The sequence below is a fragment of the Nannospalax galili genome, unplaced genomic scaffold (assembly GCF_000622305.1).
Source record: "Nannospalax galili isolate Female #2095 unplaced genomic scaffold, S.galili_v1.0 scaffold49, whole genome shotgun sequence".
Lineage (NCBI taxonomy): Eukaryota > Metazoa > Chordata > Mammalia > Rodentia > Spalacidae > Nannospalax > Nannospalax galili.
This window is the reverse complement of record NW_008359444.1, coordinates 1949700-1972429: the sequence shown is the minus strand read 5'-3', so window position 1 is coordinate 1972429 and position 22730 is coordinate 1949700. Positions and strand designations below refer to the sequence as shown.

The following is a 22730-nucleotide window of genomic DNA, read 5'->3' as shown; positions in this document are numbered from 1 at the left end:
ATGGGAATGGCAATATTTTCCAAAATAGAAAAAATGAGAAAGCCTAAGCAAGTGATGAAGGTCTGTGTAGGTTTGTTATGATATATAAAGATGAGACAAAAATAATCTACATATAATCTTAAAATTTCTAAGGTCATAGTTTAGTCAACTAGGTTAAGGAACAAAATATATGCCTAGTCAAGGTTTATCTGAGAACGTTTGGTTTTTGCCCAAGCATTAGCTACATAGCGCATGGTAATTAAAAGTACCAGACTGGTGGAACTAACATTCTTGGATGTTTAAGAGCCATGCATTGAGGCCTACACTAATCTGGTCAGAGGGATTTAAAGGACAGTTTTTGCTCCTTGCCCTCCAAGTCGACTAAGTTCCAGGAGACTATGGAGCATTTCTCAAAATGTCCTGTAACTGTGGTGAGTCACCTGTCCTCTTGTTCAGGGAGGCCATGGAGACCCCACCAGATTGACTTGAACCAGTGTCCAGTCTACAAAGAGGAGGGTTAACACAGAGGAAGCATTTCCTCCATGCTTCCAAGTGAAACCAGCCATGGTCAAGCAGGACCTTTGACTTATCTTCACATATGTGGAACTGGTAAAAGAAAGGAGCCAGGGGCTCCTCCCAAGCCCATGTGACCCCTGAGGAACAGATCCTCAAACGACCTTAAGTGTAAAAATAAATTAGTTTATTTGGGACAACTGTATGTTCTTTAACACCCAAAAGGAAAGTATAACCAAAGAGTAAAGTGATCAGTATATTTCTTTAGGAGTTCAAGGGATTACATTTCCCAGACATTAGGCGTAAGTCCACATAAATTGTTATTTAGACAATTATTTCTTATTGATGATTTTGTTTCTAATCAGAAAGTACTGCTCAGATGTAAGATTTCAAATCTTGGTCTGCAATACTGTAGTGCCCAGCAGTAGCTAAGGGAGACAACCCACTATTGTTCTAAAATGATTTGTCTTCTCCCCTTATGTTTGTCTTCTCCCCCTATCTAGAAGCCTTTGTGAGGGAACTGACACTGATTCTAGCCACTCCAACAGCTATCAAAATGCCTGAAAATAAATCCCAAGTTCATCACTCTTGTGTCCAGCCTTGACAGACAAAAGAAAAATGAGGAGGAACCCAATAGAGCAATCCTTTCGGAAGCTCTTGTCAAGAAATTCCAATGGATTCTGATATGAACATTTGAAATTTGTCCTGTTCTGACCTTTCTCTGGTTCCCTGTGTAGAACTTGTAAGGCTAACTGCTCTTGCCTATACTTCTCCTTCACATCTCCTAGGTACCAGACAAGGATTTTCTTTTTTCCCTATAGTTAAAAGTTGTACAATTTGGGAGCCTTTTAGATAGACCTACTGAAGGGGCATTCCAATACTCTCACCCTGCATGGAAGAAGCCAGAGCAGTCTGTATCCCAATTCCCCACAGGCAATTTGGGCAACCTCTTCAGAGGATGGTTTGATAAGAATAAGAGGTAGGAATCAACTAGGCAGTTAGGATAAAAAAAGACCCCAAGTAAAAGTAGCCAGTTTCTTGGCTAAAAGTCAAAATGTCCTTGAGCCTCTTAGCAACATACTCTGTTCCGAAAGCCAAAAATGTCGAAAGTATTTGGGAGCTCTTATCTAATCCTTAAGAGCCTTTGTCTAATCCTTAAAAGATTTTAGGGTTACCTCTTCAGAGGGGGTAATGTTAGAGTAGCCAAAAGCCCCATTTAAAAAAAAAATAAAGAGCACACAAAGATGTCAGGAAAAAGTGATGGGGAGATATGGGAGGAGTTGGAGGGGAGGGAGTGGGCATGGATTTGATCAAAATACCTTATATGCATTATGAAACTCTCAATATTTTTTCAAAGTTAAAAAAAAAGATACACCTCCTCTTCCACAATGGTCCCTGAGCCATTGGGTGGGAGAGGTTTGATATAGGAGTCCCATCCAGGGACACACACTCTGCAGTCTCTTATTCTTTAAAAGTTGGCCAGTTGTGGCCTTTTGTGTGCATTACATTCTGTTGTATAAGGAGGTCTCACCAGTGACAGTTGAGGGATGCACTAGTTTTCTCTCTTCCCACCGTTCTGCCATATTCCATGAGTCTTGGGTGTAGAGGTTCCACTGTAGCTATGTCATCTAGGATTGGGCATCTCTCAGACATATATTCTCTGTGTCTAACCAGTTGTGGGGTTCTGCAATAGCCCCTATTTTTGCAAAAAAAAAAAAAAACCCAGCTTCTTTGATGAGTAGTGTATGGTATACTTGTCTGTGAATATAAGGATCCATATTTAGCATATTGTAAAAAATTTCATTTTTCCAGAGGCTTTCAGGCCACTGGAAGCTTGCATATATGAACTTATAGCAATGGTGGCCTCAAGCACAGGCCCCATGCCCATTCAATCAGGCCATGGTCCAAAGTGGGTGGTGGGTCAGGCCTAGTCTGGGAACTATTGGGGACTGATCACTACTGGGAGAGGAAGAGTAGGCCATACCAATGATCTCTAGATAGTCTGACTAGACTCCAGTGGATGAATTTGCACCAAGGGACATCTGGGTACAAATACTTGACTGGGTAGGACTGAACATGTGTCGCAGAATACATGTGGTCTGGTGGGGGTTGAGGGTGGAGGGCATGGATGGGGGAGTGGATCTAAATTTGATTAAAAACTTTTGTATAAAATGTACAAAAGCTCAATAAAAAAATTTTAAAAATCATCCAACATGATCAAGTTGGCTTTATTCCAGAGATGTAGGAATTGTTCAATGTACATAAGTCAATAAATGTCATAAATCACATAAATGAACTTAAAGACAAAAATCACATGATCATCTCAACAGATGCAGAAAAGGCCTTTGGCAAAGTTCAACATGCATTTATGTTAAAATATAGAGGGACTTGGACTGGAGGGAACATATCTCAACATAATTAAAGTGATATACAACAAAACCACAGCCAACATCATTTTAAATGGAGAAAAACTGGAAACATTACCATTAAAATCAGGAACTGCCAAGGCTGTCTACCATGTCCACTCATTTTCAATACAGAGCTTGAAATTCTTGCTAGAACAATAAGATAAGGACATTAAAGGGGAATTAATTAGAAGAGATCAAATTATCCCTATTTGCAGCTATTATGATATTATATGTAAAAGATCGCAAAATTTCCACCAGAAAACTTCTAGAAAGGATCAGCATTTTCAGCAAAGTGGCAGGCTACAAAATCAATTTACAAAGATCAAAGCCTTTCTAAATATCAATAACAAGAAATCAGAGAAAGAATTCATGAAAGCCCTCCCAGTCACAAGAGCCTCAAAAAAATAAAATATATAGGAACAAACCTAACCAAAGACATTAAAGAGCTCTACAATGAAAATTGTAAATCTTTGAAGAAAGAGAATGAAAAGATACAAGGAGATGGAAAGACCTCCTGTGCTAATGGATTGGTAGAACTGATGTGCTGAAAATGATCATCCTACCAAAAGCCATTTATAGAGTCACTGCAATGCTAATCAAAATTCCCGTGACATTCTTCACAGATCTACAAAAAAGAAATCCTAAAATTCATATGGAAACACATAAACTCCAGATAACCAAAGCAATCTTGAACACAAAGAGCAATACTGAGGGGATCACCATCCCAAATCTCAAACTGTATTACAGAGCGATAGTCATAAAAGCAGCAAGGTATTGACACAAAAACAGACACGTAGATTAAGGGAACAAAATAGAAAACCCAAACATGAGTGCATGCAATTTCAGCCATGTGATATTTGACAAATGTGCCAAGAGCAAACACTGAAGAAAAGACATCTTCAATAAATAGTGCTGCCAAAACTGGACCTCCACCTGTAGAAGAATGAAGTTAGACCTTTATGTATCACTCTGCACCAAAGTGATACATAAGGGTCTAACTTCAAATGGATCAAAGACTTCAATGTGAAATCTGAAACTGTTAGAAGAAAACATAGGCAGCACTCTACAAGATATAGGTGCAGGAAAGGATTTTCTAAACTGGAGACCAGTTTCTCAGGCCTTAGGTCAAGAACTGACTGATGAGTCTTCATTAAACGTTAAAACTTTTTGTACAGTGAAGGAAACAACCAATGGAGTGAAGAGGAATCCTACAGAGTGGGAAAAATCTTCACCAGCTACTCATCTGACAGAGGATTAATATCTAGAATATACAAAGAACTCAAAAAGCAAAGAATAAAGAAAAGAAATGACCCTAATTAAAAGACAGGCTATGGATCTGAACAGAGAGCTCTCAAAAGAAGAAATAAAAATGACTAAGAAACATCATAAACAATGTTTGACATCCTTAGTAATTAGCAGAACGGAAATTAAAACCCTTTTAAGATTTTATCATACCCCAGTCAGAATGGATAAGATCAAGAGAATAAATAACATCAAATGCTGGTGATAATGTGAGGAAATGGGAATGCTCATTCACTGCTGGTAGGATTGCAAACTTGTGCAACTACTATGGAAAGCAGTGTGGAGAACTCTTACAAAACTAAAACTGAATCTACCCTGTGATCTGGCTATACCACTACTTGGACTCATCCTACTGCAGAGATACATATGCATCCATGTTCGTTGGCACTTTTCTCACAATAGTTAAGAAATGGAAACAACCTAAATGTCCCTCAACTGATGAATGGATAATGAAAATATGGTATACTTATACAATGGCATTCTATTCAGCAATAAGAAAAGATGAAATTATGAAATTTCCAGGTAAATGTATGGAACTAGAGACTTATAGTAAGTGAAGCGACATAAACTCAGAAAAGCAAGCAACATATATTCTCCCTCATTTGTGATTCGTAGCACCAGTCCCTTACATGTGAGTATATATCCTGATGTAAAACCAGGAGCCAGGAAAATAGAAAGGAAACATGGAGGTAAAAGAAAAGAAAGAATGAGAAAGAGGAAGATAGTAGGGACAAATGTTACCAGGGAGGAGGTGGGGAAAGCGGGAGTGTTTGGCTGGGAAAGGAGGAGGGAAAGAAATTCAGGGAGCCACGGGGGAGGAGGGAACTCAGGAAAGTGCATCTCCATGAGCGAAGGGTCCTCTGTGACCCTAGCAACCGTTGTATAGTTCATGAGAGCTTCAAACTCCTTGGCACATATCTTTCTGATTTTTCAGCTGTCATCCTTTTATAAGCTTGTACCCATGTTATTATACTCCTGCAGCTCCACCTTCATCAATGATGTTATGATTGTCATGTCAGACATGTTCATCCATGCACTAAACTTCATACTAACCATGATGTCCTATGCCTTCATCATTGTGGCATCCTTCACATATGCTCAGCTGAGGGCAATAAACATACCTTCTCCACCTTTTCTGCACAACTATGCTCTGCATCTACAACCTGCCAACCATGGGATCTTCTGGGCTTCTGGACAAGACCATTGCTATTCTTTACACCACTGTCATCCTCCCTCTCAATGCCTTCATCTATACTTGGAGAAACAAGGAATTCAAACCATCCTTCAGAAAACTTCTATTTTCCTCTCAATGACTGAGTTTGTAGAGGAACAGTGGAAGCAACAGAAAGGGAGCTTAGAGCATCCTTCAGACCCTTCTTTTCATGTCCCCCACTACTGGGAAACAGTCTAGTTTTCCAAACCTGTGTAAGGAACATCATAGTCTGTACTAGATAATACCAGATATGCACGATTTTTAATGTTTTAGTAAGCTTTAAATATTTCTGCACACCCAAATATTGAAACATATGCCTATGAGACTGGTGGTCTTAAATATTAAGATAATTATTTAGGTCCTTGAATGAAAACCCTCTGCTAGCTAAATAGTTAAATATGGAATGTAAGTTCTTTTAGTGAGCATATTAAATTCCTTGATCCTCAGCAGCATAGCCATCACTAAATGGCACAGTAATAAATAAAAAGCCCTGTACCTTGTACATGCCTTCTGTGGACATTTACTGGCCTGGTTTGACTGTTTTCATCTTTCCTGTTCTCAGTTCACAGTTTTCCTTGGTGCTTGATTCATCCATCTGCCTCAGGGAATGAAATTCTCATTGAGGACTCAGGTTAGGAGGCTGAGCCTGAGAGCTTCTGATTCCTATCAAACCTCTTTTGATATCTAAAGATCTCAGATCCAGGTGCTGGTATAATGACCTCTTTCCAGATTACCTTTCTTGTCAGAGTTTTGCTAAGTCTCATCTCTAACAAGCCTCAGTCAACCTTCCCTGATGTGTTTTCTGCTACATGATCATCCTTCAATGACTGTTTTTATTCAACTTTGTATGTAATGTTAAAATGACATGTCTCACTGTGAGAGAACTCATTAATAAAGTGCTTATGGTGGTGTTAGCAAGAATACCTTGAGTATTTTGTACTGTGGTGTTTGGTTGATTATCAGTTCTATAGCTTAGATTGTAGTTGTGCAACTAATGTAGAATAAATAACACAAAATATGATTAAGAAATGAGGCACACAATTGAAAGAAAATGTCAAGTAAAACAGGACCATGACAATGAGTCATAGCTGTGATAACCAGTCTTCATGAGAACTTTGATTAGATTTAGAATTGCATAGGAGATGGCTGAGGGACACCTCTGTCTATGCAAGTGAGGATGTTTCCAGAGAGTATTCACTGAGCGGAATGCCTATCCTCAGTGTGGGAAACACCATCCCAGTAATTGAGGACCAGCAAGCATGGGAAATGGGAAAAAGAGAAAGCCAGTGAAGCATAGGTATTCCCATTTGTATTCCAGGTTGCAGTTGATACAAAGATGCTTCTCCACCACCTGGAGGTTCTGCTTCCTAAAGGGCCAGAAACAAGGAACCAAGTGACCATGGATTGAACATGAAACTAAATAAATGTTTGCTCTTTCTCTGAGGAATTTTGATCAAAGGGATGAAAGGTGAACTAATACAACTCAGCTGGCTTATATTATGAGCCTTGGAGTGGTACAACATCAGAGCATTATAATAATAAATAAAAATTCTTTTGATCTTTCCTATTTGAGGTTGTTTTGTTTTGGTTTGGCTTAGTATTTTTACATAGGAGCACACCAGGCAGCTCAGACTGGCCATGAACTTTGGTTATCCTCATGTCTCTGTTTCCTGAGGAATGACAGATGTGCCTAATGACAGATGTGCCTCACAATGCTAGGCGGAGGAAATGCCTTTCTGTTCCTAGTTGTTGAATGTTTTTATTCTGAGACTGTTGGATTTGCTAAATAATTTCTACATCTGCTGCTTTAGTCACTAGGTTTTCTCCTCTATTTGACCAGTGTCATATGTCATCGCAATTGATTTCTGACCATCCAGGATTTTTATTTTAAAATCAGTTGTTAGTGGTCACAATCATAATTCTTCTCATATATTACTGAAGTTTATTTCCTAGTGTTTTGCTAGAGCTTTTTCAATCTGGTTCATAACTGATATCTAGGAATTTTCTTTTCTGTAAGTTTTCTCCTGCTTTGATATCAGGGTCATGCTGACCCAATAGAACCAATTCTGGCAGTCTTCCTCTCTTTCAATTTCTGGGAAAAGTTTGCAGAGGAGTAATATTTATTCATTCTAAAACATTTATAGATGAAGACATCAGTACCTTTGAATTTTTTATTTTGTTCTTATGTCTTGGTGTGGGAAGTTTTGTTTAGAATTTTAATCTCCAAATCTATTAAAAGTTTACCTAAATTTGCTATTCTTTCTCTTTTTTAAGATTTATTATTTTAATTTTTATGTGTATGAGTGCAATACCGGAATGTATGAAAGTGCACCGGTGTTGGCAGTACCCGCAGAGGTCAGAAGAGGACATCAGATTCCTTTGGAAGTGGAGTTGCAGACTGTTGTTAGCTACCATGTGGGTTCTGGCAATCAAATCCCAGTCCTCTGCAAGAGCAGCCAGTGCTCTTAACTGCTGAGACAATTCTCCAGCCCCAATACTATTCTTTCTTAAATCAGTTTTATGTTGTTATATAAATGTGTCCAATTTATTTGTTATATAATATATTGGTATTTATCTGTTCTTAAGTTTTCTTATTCAAATTTTCTATAGAATGTATTTAATAATCTCACCCTTTAATCCCTATTTCTGTAACTTGAGTTTTCTTTTTCTGTTTCTTGATAAAATAGATTACAGATCCATATCATACACTTTATAGGGGAACCAAATTGTGTGGATTGTCACTACTTTCATCTGCTGCAGAAACGCAGCTGGTGCCATCCATACGTTAGAGAATATATACTCTCTGCTATGACAGTAGCACAGTAGCAAGCACAGATGACCTCCTCAGTGAGGATAAGACCCTCAATGGCCGCTCATTACATCAGGCTTCATTTCTCTGGTGATTGTTCCATATTTGGAAAAGTCAGTCAAGAAATCAGCAACCGCACCTACTACCCTCACTCCTGGATCCAAGTACAGAACCTACAGTCCTCTATCACAGGAACTCCCAGTCCCATCTCAGGAAACAATACCAACAGTCAGCGTCTCCACAGGACCCTTCATTCTCTGGAACCTTAGAGAAAATCTTTGTATAATTCTCTGTATCATGTAGAGTTCATTCCATTTCATGACTTTTAGATGCCTCACTCCAAGCTGTACCCCTCCATTCCCTGACATCCTTGCAGAAGGAAAGGTGCACCGTAAATGCATTATGAAGAAGCAAGTAGAGCTGAAGCCAGTGGTTTTTGTTAGGAACCCAGAGAAGGCTAACTTTAAGGCATTTGGGTCACCTGTGTGAGGTCAGAAGAAAAATTCATATTGGGCTATGGAACTGTCATTGGACACGTTCTGAGATGAAAAGTAAGCATAGAACCAATTTTTGGAGAGGACCCTTTGAGGGAAAAGGTGAGCTTGTCCTACATGAAGGGTCCTCAAGCCTCAAGGTGACACTGATATAGATGAGGGTTTTGGGACCTGGATTCTCATGCTGCCTGTAAGAATGGATTGGGTACCTCCTAGAGATACGGGAGATAGGTACAGTAAACCCTCAAATGGTAAGGTGCTGCCAAATGAGACTGAAAGTCTTAGTCTTATAATCATATGTGATTCTCAAATGGTACTGATTATGGTTCTGCCCAGACATTTAGAAGACTGAAACGCAAGTTACCCCAAATATCTCAGATAAAGCCTGTAGGTGATTCACTCATTCATAGACTATGCAGCTAACAGAGTGACATTGGCTTTCACAGTCTCTCCAAAATTACTGTGCACAGCTTTCTCCATAGATAAAGGGCAGAAACTAGGATAAGGATACATTTCAAAGACCACAGTATGATACAGAGACATTACAAGAATTAAAATGTGATCACAGAGATGTGTTACAGATGAAGGTTGAAGTAGGTACGGAGAGTTGGATTTCCTGTTAGAATAAAGTCCTGGCAGATAGAATGAGGAGTAACCACAGAGGTCAGGCATCGAAACTTCAGTAGGCAGAGCTATGGGTTATTTTTTTTTTCAGGTAAAGGAAGACCAGAGTAACATGTGGAGAGTTTTGAAGAATACAGTGGGACCATGTACTGAAGAAGGGAGGATACAGTTGGAACAGACCATTCATTACCAGATAATGTGAGTGTTGGGACATCTGGGATACATATACAAGCATTTGCTCTTATGAATGGCATTTGCAACAATGGAAGGTAGTACTGCAAGTTGAGCAAGAAGGTGTTGAGAAAAGTCAGGCTTTTTTATTTATCTCTGAAATGGAAATGTGTTTACCCCGATGGAAGAAGAGTACCTGTAGGACCTGGACTGGTGGTTCTGTAGATGAGACATTTATTGAATGCATACAGATATATGTAGACCAATCAAAACTACACAACACAGCCAAAACATGTAAACAGTTGCTGTCTAGGGGTGATTTTTCAAAATGGCCACAGGCAGTCCTCAGTGTTGTGATCCTGCTCTCAGAAAGACAAGTGTAAAAGAGGTCTAGGCCAGTAGAACAGCCTTCACACCTCCATTTAACTTTGAAAGGAGGGGTTAAGAACACTGACTGTTCTTGCAGAGGACCTGGGTTCGATTCCCAGCACCCCACATGGCAGCTACAGATTGTCCTTAGCTCCAGTTTCAGGGGAATCCGATGCTCTCTTCTGACCTCCGCAGCATTGCACGACACAGTTGCACTCACATGCATGCAGGCAATATACTCATACACACGAAGATAAAAATAATAATAAATTAAAAAAATATTTTTTAAAAAAAAACTTTAAAAGAAGGACAAGTGTCTTCTCGGGACAACATACACATTTCAACCCAAGGTCAGATAAAGAACAAGAGTCTCCCCAATGCCTGCTTGACCTCCTTGTTCCTCAGTGTGTAGATGAGGGGGTTCAGGGTGGGGCTCAAGACTGAGTACAGCACTGCAGACACTTTACTTCTCTCTGGACTGTAGCTGGAAGCAGGACTGATATAGGCACAGAACACAGACGAGTAGTACACAGAAACCACAATGAGGTGAGAAGAGCAGGTGGAGAAGGCGTTCCGTTTCCCTTCAGCAGAGCGCATACGCAGGATGCTGGTGATGATGCAGCCATAGGACAGCAGGGTAAACAGGAAGTTGATGCCTCCATAGAAAGCATCTGCCACAAGAGTCATGATGCTGTTCACATGAGTGGGGCTGCAGGATAGCAGCAAAAGGGGGGGAACCTCACAGAAGAAGTGGGTGATGACCTTGGGACCACAGAATGACAGCCGTATCATCAGAACTGTGTTGATGGAAGCATTCAGTGCACAGATGGTCCACACACCCATGGCTAGGGCCCCACATAGATGTGGACTCATCCTAGAGCTGTAGTGTAAAGGAAAGCAGATGGCCACATAACGATCATAGGCCATGACTGTGAGCAGCAGCAACTCAGAGGATGTAGACCAGACAAGGAAGAAGAGCTGAGCCATACACCCCTGGAAAGAGATGGTATTTTCCTTAAAGGTTAGTCCAACCATTGCTTTGGGTAGCACAGAGGAGGTACAGATTATGTCCATGGTGGCCAGGTTGCATAGAAAAAAGTACATGGGGCTGTGGAGTCTGGTACTGTAGCTGACTACAGCAATGACTATAGTGTTGCCCATGAAGGCTGTGGTATAGAGGAATAGGAAGCAGCTAAGCAGCAACAATTGTAGACTTGGATGCTCTGAGAATCCTTGAAGTACAAACTTGGTCACCAGTGTTTGGTTGAGGCTCAGTATCATTATGGAATAGTCTTGTCCTCACTGCTATGTCTTCAGGTATCTGAGAAAAGGTCACAGGTCACAATTTCAAAATCTGGTTTTCACACTTGCTTATCCTAAAACTTTCTTTGCTGTCAGAAAAGGAGAAAGTAAACTTTTTCCTTCATGGAAGCCTCTTGTCTCTTGCTCCCTGCCCAATTCCATTTTGAAAAGTACGTATCCTTCACTTGTATTTCACTTTCCACCCTTGAAATTTTCATCCTCTACTTTAGGTTTTTGAAGAACATTCAGACCTACCCTTTGCCTTCTTGACCATGCAGGCAGAGTGGAGCATCTCTTACTCAAGACTTGCCTACTCTTTCCTCTCTATCACCTTCCAGGGCTGTACTCTGTTGGCAGTGGTATAGATACATGTCTGCATCAATCACCTCCATAGGAGGTTTTCTCTCAACCAGTGGCACTTCTCAGAGGAACACATACTGAGATTTCTCTCATAGTTTACTTACAGCTTGGCTTCCTGGATCCTTGGTCTCTATCCTTTTTGTGTTATTTGGGGGTGGGAGAATCTGTAAGATTTTACATAGAAGCATAAATGGAAGTAGTTTTCCAGTGATCTAAGATGTTCCAAAATGAGATCAGAAAATGAGATCAGAAACCTATAAAGGAGATACCTATGGGGTACAACATAGTCTGTGTGTGATATGTGCCCTGGTCACTGAACATGCATTTAGAAGGAGTGTCTCAGGGAGCCAAAGAAAGCGGCAACTGGAAAACTGAAAGAACTGAACAAAGAATTCATTTCAACACTTCACAGCAAAGAGTGAGTTTGGGATTCACTTGGGATAAGCTAAATATTTGACAGAATCAAGACCAGCACTCTTTCTGTTGCTTTTTTATGTTGTTTGGGACAAGGTCTCACCATGTAGCCTAGGCTGACCCATAACTCATGATCCTCTTGCCCCAGCCTCACAAGTGCTGTAATTGCAAGCCTGTCTCATGGCACCTGGCTTAAAGTGAACCCAAATAAGCATTCACCAACCACTTCCAGAGAAGACTCCATGAACTAGGCAGCAGATCTGACTTAGCATCCAGCCAGTCCAGTCTCCAGGGTAGCCCCCACAATACTAGCTTCTGTGTTGCCAATTCTTGGACCGCCCCAGGGCACAGGGTCCAGGCCTACTCCAGTAAGCCAGAGAAGCAGGTTAATATATATAGTCATAGGATGAGGCTGTCCCTTACACCCAAATCCAAACACTATGCAGACCCAAAGATCAACCCCATTGACCCAAGCTCTAGGCTAACTCACTTGTGCTGGTTAGTTTATGTCAACTTGACACAAACTATGGACTCCTTGGAAAGGGAAACCTCAGTTGAGGAATTTCCTCCATCAAACAGGCCCGTGGACCTCTGTGGGGTATTTTCTTATTTCTGGTTGATGTAGAAGGATCCAGTCCACTGTAAGTGCTGCCACCTTGGCAGGTAGGCCTGCGCTATATAAGAAATGAAGCTGAGCAAGCCAGAAGAAGCAAGCCAGTAAGCAGTATTCCTCCATGGTCATTGCTTCAGCTCCTGCCTTCAGATTCCTGCCTTGAGTTCCAGTCCTGACTCCCATCAATGATGAATTGTTACTTGGAAGGGTGTGATGCAATAAACCCTTTCTCCTTAAGTTGTTTGTAGTCAGAGGTTTTATCACAGCAACAGAAAATAAACTAGAACACTTGTGAATTCAGGAAGAAAACTAGTCTGCCTGAGAATTCCTGTAGTAAGTATCCATACACACATTCAACACATGATTACACATCAGATAGCCTATTTGTAATTCCTGAAAATGAGCTGATTAACTTACCTGTCAAAGCCTCAGCAAAGACTGGGAGAAGAATCTTAACTGTTAAATATGTAAATTCCAATTAATGAGCTTCTAATGAACATCCTTAGAAACATGATATCACCAAAGGAAACAAGTCCTGACCAATAGAAATGGGGACTTTAGAAGCTGCCTTACAAAAGATTTTAATGTAATCATCTTTACGGTTTTCTATATGCTAAAAGAGAATAGACTAAGCAGAGTCAGGAAAACAGTAAGGGAATAAAACCAAAAATTTAACAAAGGGATAGAAACCATTATAGAACAAATACAAATTATATCATTCAAGAATATGACTTAACTATAACACTCCTCAGACAATTTCAAAGTAGACTCAGAAGAATAAGTGTACTCAAAGGCAAGCATTTGAAATCTCCCAGTCAGAAAAAGAATAGATAAAATTCTCCCTCCCACCCCTTGTGAAAACTACAGGACACCATCAAATAAGCTGGTACATATAGAATGTATACCAAAACAAAAACGTTAAAGGGAAAGGATATAGAAAGCACTTAGAAAGAAATAATAATAGAAAATCCCCCATAGCTATGATAAGTCATACATATGCTTATAAGGGGAGTTTCAAATCCCCTAATTACTTTTAATCTACATAAGACTATACCAAGACATGTTATAATCAACTGTCAATATCAAATTTTTTACATTTTAATTGAATTTTTGTGAGTTTCATACAATAGATTTTTATCATATTTAGACCCCCTCCCCTATCTGCACCCCCACTGGATTTCATGTACTCTTTCATATATATTAAGACCTTTCAAGACAAGTTTGTGTCCCCAAATGTCCTTCAGTGTGTGCCCATCCACCGGAGCCTGGTTAATCTATTAAACACCACACACTTAAAGAAAACCAATTATCCCTCTCCCAGTAGTTATTGGTTGCCAACAGTCCCTCAGACAAGGTTGGGGCTTCTTCCCCACTACTAGCTGGGAGGATTGTCTGGTTTGAGTGTTCATGGATCTTTTGCATGCTTTTATCACTGCTGTAAGTTCATATGAGTAATTTCCCAGCTGTCTGGAACATGCTGTTTCCTTATGGTAGTCATCCACGACCTCTGGCTTTTATAAGTCACTAAGCCTTGGATAGAAGAGGTTTGATATATGAAACTAGAGAGGCTGAAATGGTTAGAAGAAAACTTAGACAACACCCTACAAGATATAGGTGCAGAACAAGGTCTTTCTAAATTAGACTTCAGTTGCTCAGGAATTAAGGGTAACAATAGAAGCTCATTAAGCAATATCATAAGTTAATGGACTTCTGAGAGCAGTGAAAAAAAAACATACCATATACAAGAGAACTCTAGTACAGTTTTCAGCTGATTTTTGAGCTGATCTTACAGGCCAGGAAAATATAGGATGGTATAGTCAAAGTGTTGAAAGAAAAAGGAGGAGGAGGAAGAGAAAGGAGGAGGAGGAGAGAGCAGAGGGGAGGAGGTGGAGGAGAAAGAGGAGGAGGAGGAAGAGGAGGTGGAGGAGGAAGAGGAGGAGGAGGAGGAGGAGAAGCCAACAGCATGGGAGGGGGAAGAAGAAAAGCAAGCAACATTTTGCCTAAGCAAATTTTCCTTCAGAAAAGGAAAGATGAATATTTTCCTAGAGGTGCAAAAACAGAAATCATCACCAACCACTAATCCTCCTTATAGGAAATATGTAAGGGAGTTCTTCAAAGGTACATAACAGAATGATAGTGAAAACACAAAATTCACTATGTCAGATAAATATATATTCAAATTTGGAATGTGCTAATACTATAATGGTGGAGTGTAAAAGTTTGCCTATCTTTAGAAAGTTTAAAAGCATTCTGCAATAATTTTGGATATAATAATTTCTGAAGGAGCACACAATATAAAAAGATGTAAATTTTGACAAGAAAAATATAAAACTTGGTAGTGAGAAAAAGCATATAGTTTTTCTATGCTCTTGAAGCATAAGGTAGAATATTATGAATGTAAGATAGTCTATATCAGATTGTGAAAAACATCAGACAAATACTTATAGTTGAAGAAATATTTCCAAACTCAATGAGGTCTATACTGCCCAATACCAAAGCCAGACAAGAACAATATAAGAAAATTATATTTCATGGCTTTATATGAACACAGATGTGACTACCCTCCAAATTTAGCCACATATAAAAGGATCATCTTCCATGAAAAGCAGTATCTAATCAGGGATGCCAGGATGGTTTAATGTCCATGAATTAATTAATGCAATATACCACATCAACATAAGGAAGGATAAAAACAATGTGATCATATCATAGATGTAGAAAAAGGGTCATTTCACAGAATCCAAAAGTCCTTTGTGATGAATATTCAAAAATTAGATACAAAAGTAATGCCCACCAGAGGGCCTATAAGAAAAACCCATAAACAACAAATCATGTTTGCTGATTAAAATTAAAAAAAAAACCCAAAACTGAAAGATTTTTCTCTATAATCTGGATCCATATATAAATGTTCACTGAAACCACTTTTATTCAACATAACATTGGAAATACTGGGGGCTGGAGAGATGACTCAATGGTTAAGAGCACTGGTTGCTCTTACAGAGGACCCAGGTTCAATTCCCAGCACCCACATGGGAACTAACAACTGTCTGTAAATCCAGTTCTAGGGGATCTGACACCCTCTTCTGACTTCCATGTGCACAGCACAACACTGGTGTACCTACCTGCATGCAGACAATACACTCATATACGTTAAAAAAATAAATAAAATATTTTTAAAAAATTGGAAGTACTAAACAGAGTAATTAGACATAAGAAATATCGAAATATATGCAAATTGGAAATACAGAAATGAAACCGTATTTATTTGGAGATGACATGATCATTCAAGTGTGTGTTTGTATGCATATATATATATTTAGATAGATGATAGATGATAGATTAGATATAGATAGATAGATAGATAGATAGATAGATAGATAGATAGATAGATATAGATAGATATATGAATGCACGCATGTGACCGAAGGCACCACCAAAATATGTTGGAACAATGAAATTAATTCAGCAAAGTTCTGAAATGCAAAATCAACACAAAATAAAGCATTAATATACATTTAAAAGAACTATCTGAAAACAAAATTCTATAAACAAAATCATTTACAATAGCCACAAATATAAAATCTACAGGTAAATGTAATCAAGGGGTAAATGAGAAAATAATGAACACTGAAAGTTTTTTCATGAATGAAATTTAAGATTTTAAAAAGTGAAGGATGGGGCTGGAGAGATGGCTCAGTAATTAAGAGCACTTGACTGCTCTTGCAAAAGACCCAGGTTCAATTCCCAACACCTACATGGTGACTAATAACCATCCATAACTCTAGTTCCAGGGGAATTCAACACCTTCTTCTGACTTCTGAGGATATTTCATGGCACGGGTGCACTTAAACAGATGCAGGCAATACACCTATACACATAAAATTAAAAAATAATAAAATATTGAAAGTGAAAGATCCTATGATCACGAATTGAAAGAATAATATTAAGAGGTTCATTCTACCAAGCACTCTAAATATTCATAAAATCTCTCTTAAAATCCCAATGAAATTTTTCACAGAAAAGAAAAAACATCCTAAATGTACAGGGGAATACAAAATATCCAAAATCCAAGACAAACATGAAAAAATAAAGATACTACCTAATTTGAATAGACTACAAATTTAGACTAGTCAGACTAGACATATTAGCACTTGCCTGAAATCCAAGCATTTAGAAGGTGGAGGCATGATTATCAGGAGTTCAATAACATTCTCAATTACATGAGAGTTGAAGATTAGCCTGAGCTAACTGAGACCCAGTCTCAAAAATATAAATATAAATATAAATAAATAAATAAATAAATGTTATAATAAACAGAACAGCACAATGCCAGGCAGCAGCATACATAAAGTACCAACAACACATAAGGAAAGGATAGTCTCTTCAACAAATGCTGGGAAAACTGTATATCTACCAGTAGGAGAAGTAACTTACACTCTGACTTCAAGGTAGATTCCAAAGTCAATTCAAGTAAATTTTTAAAATTAAAGTAAGATTTAATTCTTTCCTACCAGAAATTATAGGAAAAACACTTATGAGTTTTTGTACAATATGAAATGTGAAATTTCACAGGGTCCCCCCTCCAGATGAAGAGCAAAAGATAATCGATGCCTGCTGAGGGAGGGAGAATCAGTTTTCTCCAGGGACAAGTTCCCTAATAGGTTATCTAATCCCAAGTGGTCAACCTTAAACACATATATACACAAACACAACTAAATGGACTCAATGCATTTACATATATGTATTTACATATATATGTATAGATAAACACATATATGTATGCATATGTAGCAACAATAATCAAAGGAGAGGACAAAATTTTGAGAAATTGAGGGTGTGGGAGAGGAGTTAAAGGGGGAAAGGGAGGGGTGAAATGGTATGAAAATAGTACTCATGTTTGAAATTCTTGATAAATAAATAAATGAACTGGAATTACATCAAGGAAATTTTCTTCTCCATGAAGAGACAAAAAGAATGTGCACAGACAACCTATCCATTGAGAAAATATTTACAATATATAGACATCCAATAAGGGGCTAATATCTTTAATACATAGAGCTAGCAAGGAAAAAATAACCTAATTTTAAAAGGAGAAAGAATCTGGATAGACATTTCTCAAATGAAGAAATACAAATGGTCAACAGATATGAAAGTAAATAGTGACTATCACTATCCTGAGTAAAATGAAAATTCAAAGCACAATGTAAGAATAGGTCTCATAAGGGAAATAACTTTTACCAAGAAGCAGATACCAAGTGTTGGAGAGGACAGAGAGAAGAGAGCCACTGTACTCAGTGGTAGTGAAAATTACTGTAGCCATTGTGGAATACCTCAGAAAGTTAAAAATAGACCTTTTGTCTAATCCAACAATTCCTCTAGTATTTTTATAACCACAGGAAATGATTTAATGTGCTGAAAGACTTTTTCCCTGATGTTCTCAATGCTGTATTGGTAACAAAATCGAAGGTATGAATGAATAAAGAAAGTGTGGTGCTCACTGAGATGCAGAGTAGAAAACTATTTGATCTGTAAAATATAGTTACTCTTACCATTTGGAGCCATATGCATCAGCCTGGATGACATTAGGTCAAGGGCAATGAGCCAAGCACAGGAAGTCATGCATGAAGACACTTATGTATGAAATCTGCAAAGTCAAAATCCGATATCAGAAATTAGAACAGTGGTTTCTGGGGAGTAGGGTGCTTGAGGATTCAGGAGATGTTTGTCAAAGGTTACAAAATTTTAGTTAGGAAAACAATGCGTTGTGTACTTGAAAATTTTCTCAGATTAGGTTTTGAGTGCTTTGGGTGTATAAAGGATGAGAATTTGGGGAGTAATGCTTGTGTTAACTACCTCCATTTAGCCATCCCATAATGTAAACATAATGCAAAACATCACATTATACAAAAAACAATCAGACTTTTATCAAGTATAAATAAAAAGATAAAACTATGCATGGTATAGTTGAAAATCATACAAACAGATGAACTTGTATTTATCATGCAGATGTGTTTAGCAATAGAATTTCAAAATGCACAAAACAACAGCCAAAAAGTTAAGAAAATGAACTGAACAAAATCACATCAGAGTTGGTAATTTAATGACTTCTGCATGGCAATTGATTTTAAAGCTAACCAACATTCATTAACAATACAAATCTGGTCTTACCACAAACTGACATGATCTGTCTGTTATTTAGATATTACCCTCCCAACTGCAGATTTCACAAGCTCAAATGAATATGAACTTTATCCCACAAAGGCCTGTGGTTGAGCTACAAGGTAGACTTTGAGAAAGTGTAAACAACTGATACCTGTCAGAATCTGTGTGAATTTCAAAAAATAAAAGTATCTTGTTCTTTACTGCATTCTTACATTGAAATTAATTGAAGATTCTTCACCAACCAAATAGGAAAGGTAAATTAATAAAATGTCTAGAAATAAAAGACATATATTTGCCTCCTAGAAGCAGGCAAAATATCCCTTTGATAGTACAGAAAAAATGTATCAATAGTAAACCACTCATTAATCAATCAAAATTCATCAAAATCAAAACCTGCTTCTTACCAACAAACACTAAAAAGGAAGAGTAGCCATAAATAGGAGGGAATATTCACAAACATATATCTCACAAAGAATTTACAAACACAGCCAATAAGTCTTCTGTAACTGAGAAGTCAGCAGCTAAACAGCTCATACAAAACTGCTGAAAGACTGAGTGAGCAGCCAAAGGACATATGGATAGGTAACAGCAAACCTAAGAAGTTCTCAGCAACACTAAGAATAATGAAATGCAAATTCAAATCACAATGAAGGGCCAGGCATGGTGGTGCATGCCTTTAATTCAGCACTTGGGAGGCAGAGGCAGAGGCAGGCCGATTTCTGTGGGACCTAGCCCAGTCTGGGATGGTCTACATAGTGAATTCTAGGCCATCTAGGGCTATGTAGTAAGACCCTGCTTCAAAACACCAAATAAAACACAATGAAATAAACTTTGTAACTCGGGAAATGGGTGAAAGTTAACGAAGATACTGAGCAATCAAGACTCCTATATTGCTGCTGGGCAAGAGAATAACTGGATGAATTCCTGAATTATCTAATACAGAGAAAGATACAAATAACCATCAAGTAAAACATAGCTTTACAAATGACAGTGTAAGCCCAAAGTCAAGTATTGGCTTGAACTCAATAATGCAGGATGTATCAATGGCTTCTGAAATACACTATGTACTGAATTTGCTGATCAAATTCATAAGATGCACAATGAAAATTCACATTTTCTACCTGCCTGCATGAGAGCACTTAGAAGCAAGAACAGAATCATGACAGCAAACATGCAAATCCTGATAAATACAACTCCAGCAAAGAGAGTCAGGGCTTGTTCAAGGTCAAGGTCTGGTTCATGTAGGGACAGTCTGGAAGATGCATCTTTACCATAGAGGAAGATCTCAAGTTCAAGGAAACAGAGGCACCTTTTGGGCTCCTGACAGTGAACCCTGAACCACCAAGAATGGCTAAGAGAAGGAAACCTGTGTTCCCAGATTCTCAAGTCCACATTTAAACTAGATAGCAAACTGAAAAGAAGAGATCTTGTCTATGATGAGAACAGTGGGAAGGAGAATTATAAGATCATCATATCTAGGAATCTGTGGGTAGGCAAAGCAAAATTAGACACAGGAGTTTTACATAGTCTCAGCTCCCCACAGGTTATGAGATAGATTCATAGGCAAAGTAGTAACTTCATGTTGAGGACCTTAACTGAGTGGTAAAATTTGGTGCTGCTGATTTTAAGGCAAAGCGGTCATTCCCTACAGGGTATTAAAGAGGGGCTTTGATATTTGTAAGACTGTCATGGAAGACGGACTATGGATGAAAAACTCGGATGGGGAGCTCATATTGGTGACTAATGATTACTTTCATGCCTGAACTGGCCACTGGGAGCTCCTGTGCACTGGTGCATCCAAGAGACAAGGGCACAGACTTCCTATGGGATATTTTGCATGCGTGATGCAAAGGAGAAAGGACTTTCTAGAAAACAATGAATTGGTGATTAGTTTCTCTGTACACATTGACTTTAGCAAGTGATAGTTTGGCCTATTGGCTCAACAGGTAATATTTTCATGCTACTAAGATGTGAGGCTGATATTCAGAGTAAAAAAAATCAATGAATAAGTATCTTAATTACTCATCTATAGACACAGCTAGATAGAGATGGGCTGTATCCATACAAGCCCTCTCTGTAATTCCAGCTTGCTTTTTGGGAATGTAGCTTTGATTGTTAATGTGCCTATTTGTAGCTCAAACAACATTGGAAAATCTAGGATCCAGGGAGAGACTTCATGAGGGGCTTTGAGCAGCTTTATAACATACCTACATGGAAGCCAGTGACCTGGATCTCAGCCAGGCTGATTCACAAGGCTGGAGCTGAGCTTCAACAAGGGACCAAGCTGCTGTGGATCCTTACTGTAGTCAAGGACTAGAATATCTGCTGCGACATATGGTCTGGTCTGGAAACTTGGCGCATACAGAGGATATTGATGGAGAAAACACTTGCAGCACAGCACCAGTATCACTGTCCTTCCCCTCTTATTTGGTCATTTTTCCCTGATTCTTAAGATCAAATGTCAGAAATCCTTTCTTTAGGTGACTCCAAGTCACACTAACTCTGAGCTGTAGTTCATGGGGCATGACCAGCACCAGCGGGACTGGGCTAGTGTTTTCAACCCAATCAAAAATGAAATCATTTTCTTCCCTTGAACAGTGGTCTCTGGGCACCAGAATAAGAAACTGTTGTCAGTGACAGTTTATCACCATCCTCTGTGAGTGCCATGACTGTACAGAAGGACCCCAAGTCCTATCTAGTAATAGATATGGATCTTAGATAATTCCAAGACTATTGATTTCATTTCAAAAATATATGAGTATCATGGATGATGAGCGAGGAAGCCAGGTTTTGAACATGAGGTAAATGTTAAAATAACAGAAAAAAATAAACTCTCTGGTCATAAACAGATATTCTGCTGTTTGTCTGATGGAGCCTTATCTATCACTTTGCATCAGATTCATGATTTATTAAGAACATGACTATGTGATGGTGCTAGTCCCCCATGCTAAAGTTCAAACATTGGGGCAAATATCACTCTTATGATGATATGCACAGATTAGGATCTCCATTGTTAGACTGAGGGTCACAGTACAGAAGACAAAGTTTCACTCACCTTTTCTAGACACTATGGCCTCAAATGGTGTCTGTTAAGGTGGCTTTGGACAAACTATGCACTGTGATGACCACTGTGCTTCCTTCTTACATCAACTAAGTCTTTAATATACTCCTGATTTTCTCTCTGAGCCTCTTCTGAGACCAGGAGAAGGTGTTTGTTCCAGGGACCTTGGGGAGACAACTCAAGCAGAAATCTACTGGGGAAAGTTACAGGACAGTTTTCGCTTAAGAATCCAATCTCCCTGCAGAGCCATGTGGAGGAGAGTTGGTGGGAGAACCTAGCACTGTGTGTGGGAGGTGCTCCAGCCACACACTCTCCCTCCACAGGACCCCCTAAATATACCTTCCAGGGTGTCTGAAATACACTTTCCAGGGTGTCCTTAGAATTCTAATGTCCTGTATGAAAAGTTTAAACAAACTATAAATTGACATCACTAAGATGCTGCTTTCTTATCTCTCTATTCTGTTAAAAACACTTCATCAGAAATGGACACATACGCAATGATTTTACCCTGAGTATTGTGTGTTTTCTATGCAGTCCCTTCCTTTTCCTACATTCAATACTAATTATTGTTGCTAATTAGTATTCATCCAGCACTTCCATCCTATTTGCTACATTTTACTCTCTATAAAGCAATTTTACAGAGTTCATTTTTGAGAGCTTTATTCAAATTGCTTATTTTTCTTCAATAAGCTTCGTTTTATACAATTTGTAATACCATTACCATTTAGTATTCTTCCAAGTAAGTGAAGAACAATAAGTCATCTTTGTTGTGGTATAATTCATATTCAAATTCACAGATTACATATGTGAAACTTATTTATACCATGTAATTCTCCTCCTCCATCACAATGGAGAATACCTATGTTTTTCCAGAGTTTTCCTTCTGTCCTAGTCAGTTAGTCTTACCTCAGGCTTGAACCTGTCCCTAGAATACTA

The 22730-nt window shown here is 38.6% G+C and overlaps 2 protein-coding genes across 3 annotated transcripts in view; both read right to left on the bottom strand.

Moving 5' to 3' along the window:
• The window catches only part of Syce1 (synaptonemal complex central element protein 1), a 100995-nt gene extending 82818 nt beyond the window's left edge, over positions 1-18177 (bottom strand). For both annotated transcript variants that reach the window (XM_029558689.1, XM_017795612.2), the window contains exon 1: positions 18121-18177. In XM_029558689.1, coding sequence (XP_029414549.1) covers positions 18121-18154 — 34 coding nt within the window. In that variant the 5' untranslated portion in view covers positions 18155-18177. The remainder of the gene's footprint in view (positions 1-18120) is intronic.
• Positions 10234-11166, bottom strand: LOC103725869 (olfactory receptor 13A1-like). The gene has a single exon (XM_008823205.2). It carries the CDS (start codon positions 11161-11163, stop codon positions 10234-10236), a length of 930 nt encoding a protein of 309 aa, XP_008821427.1. The 5' UTR covers positions 11164-11166.
• Positions 18178-22730: the final 4553 nt, after the last annotated feature.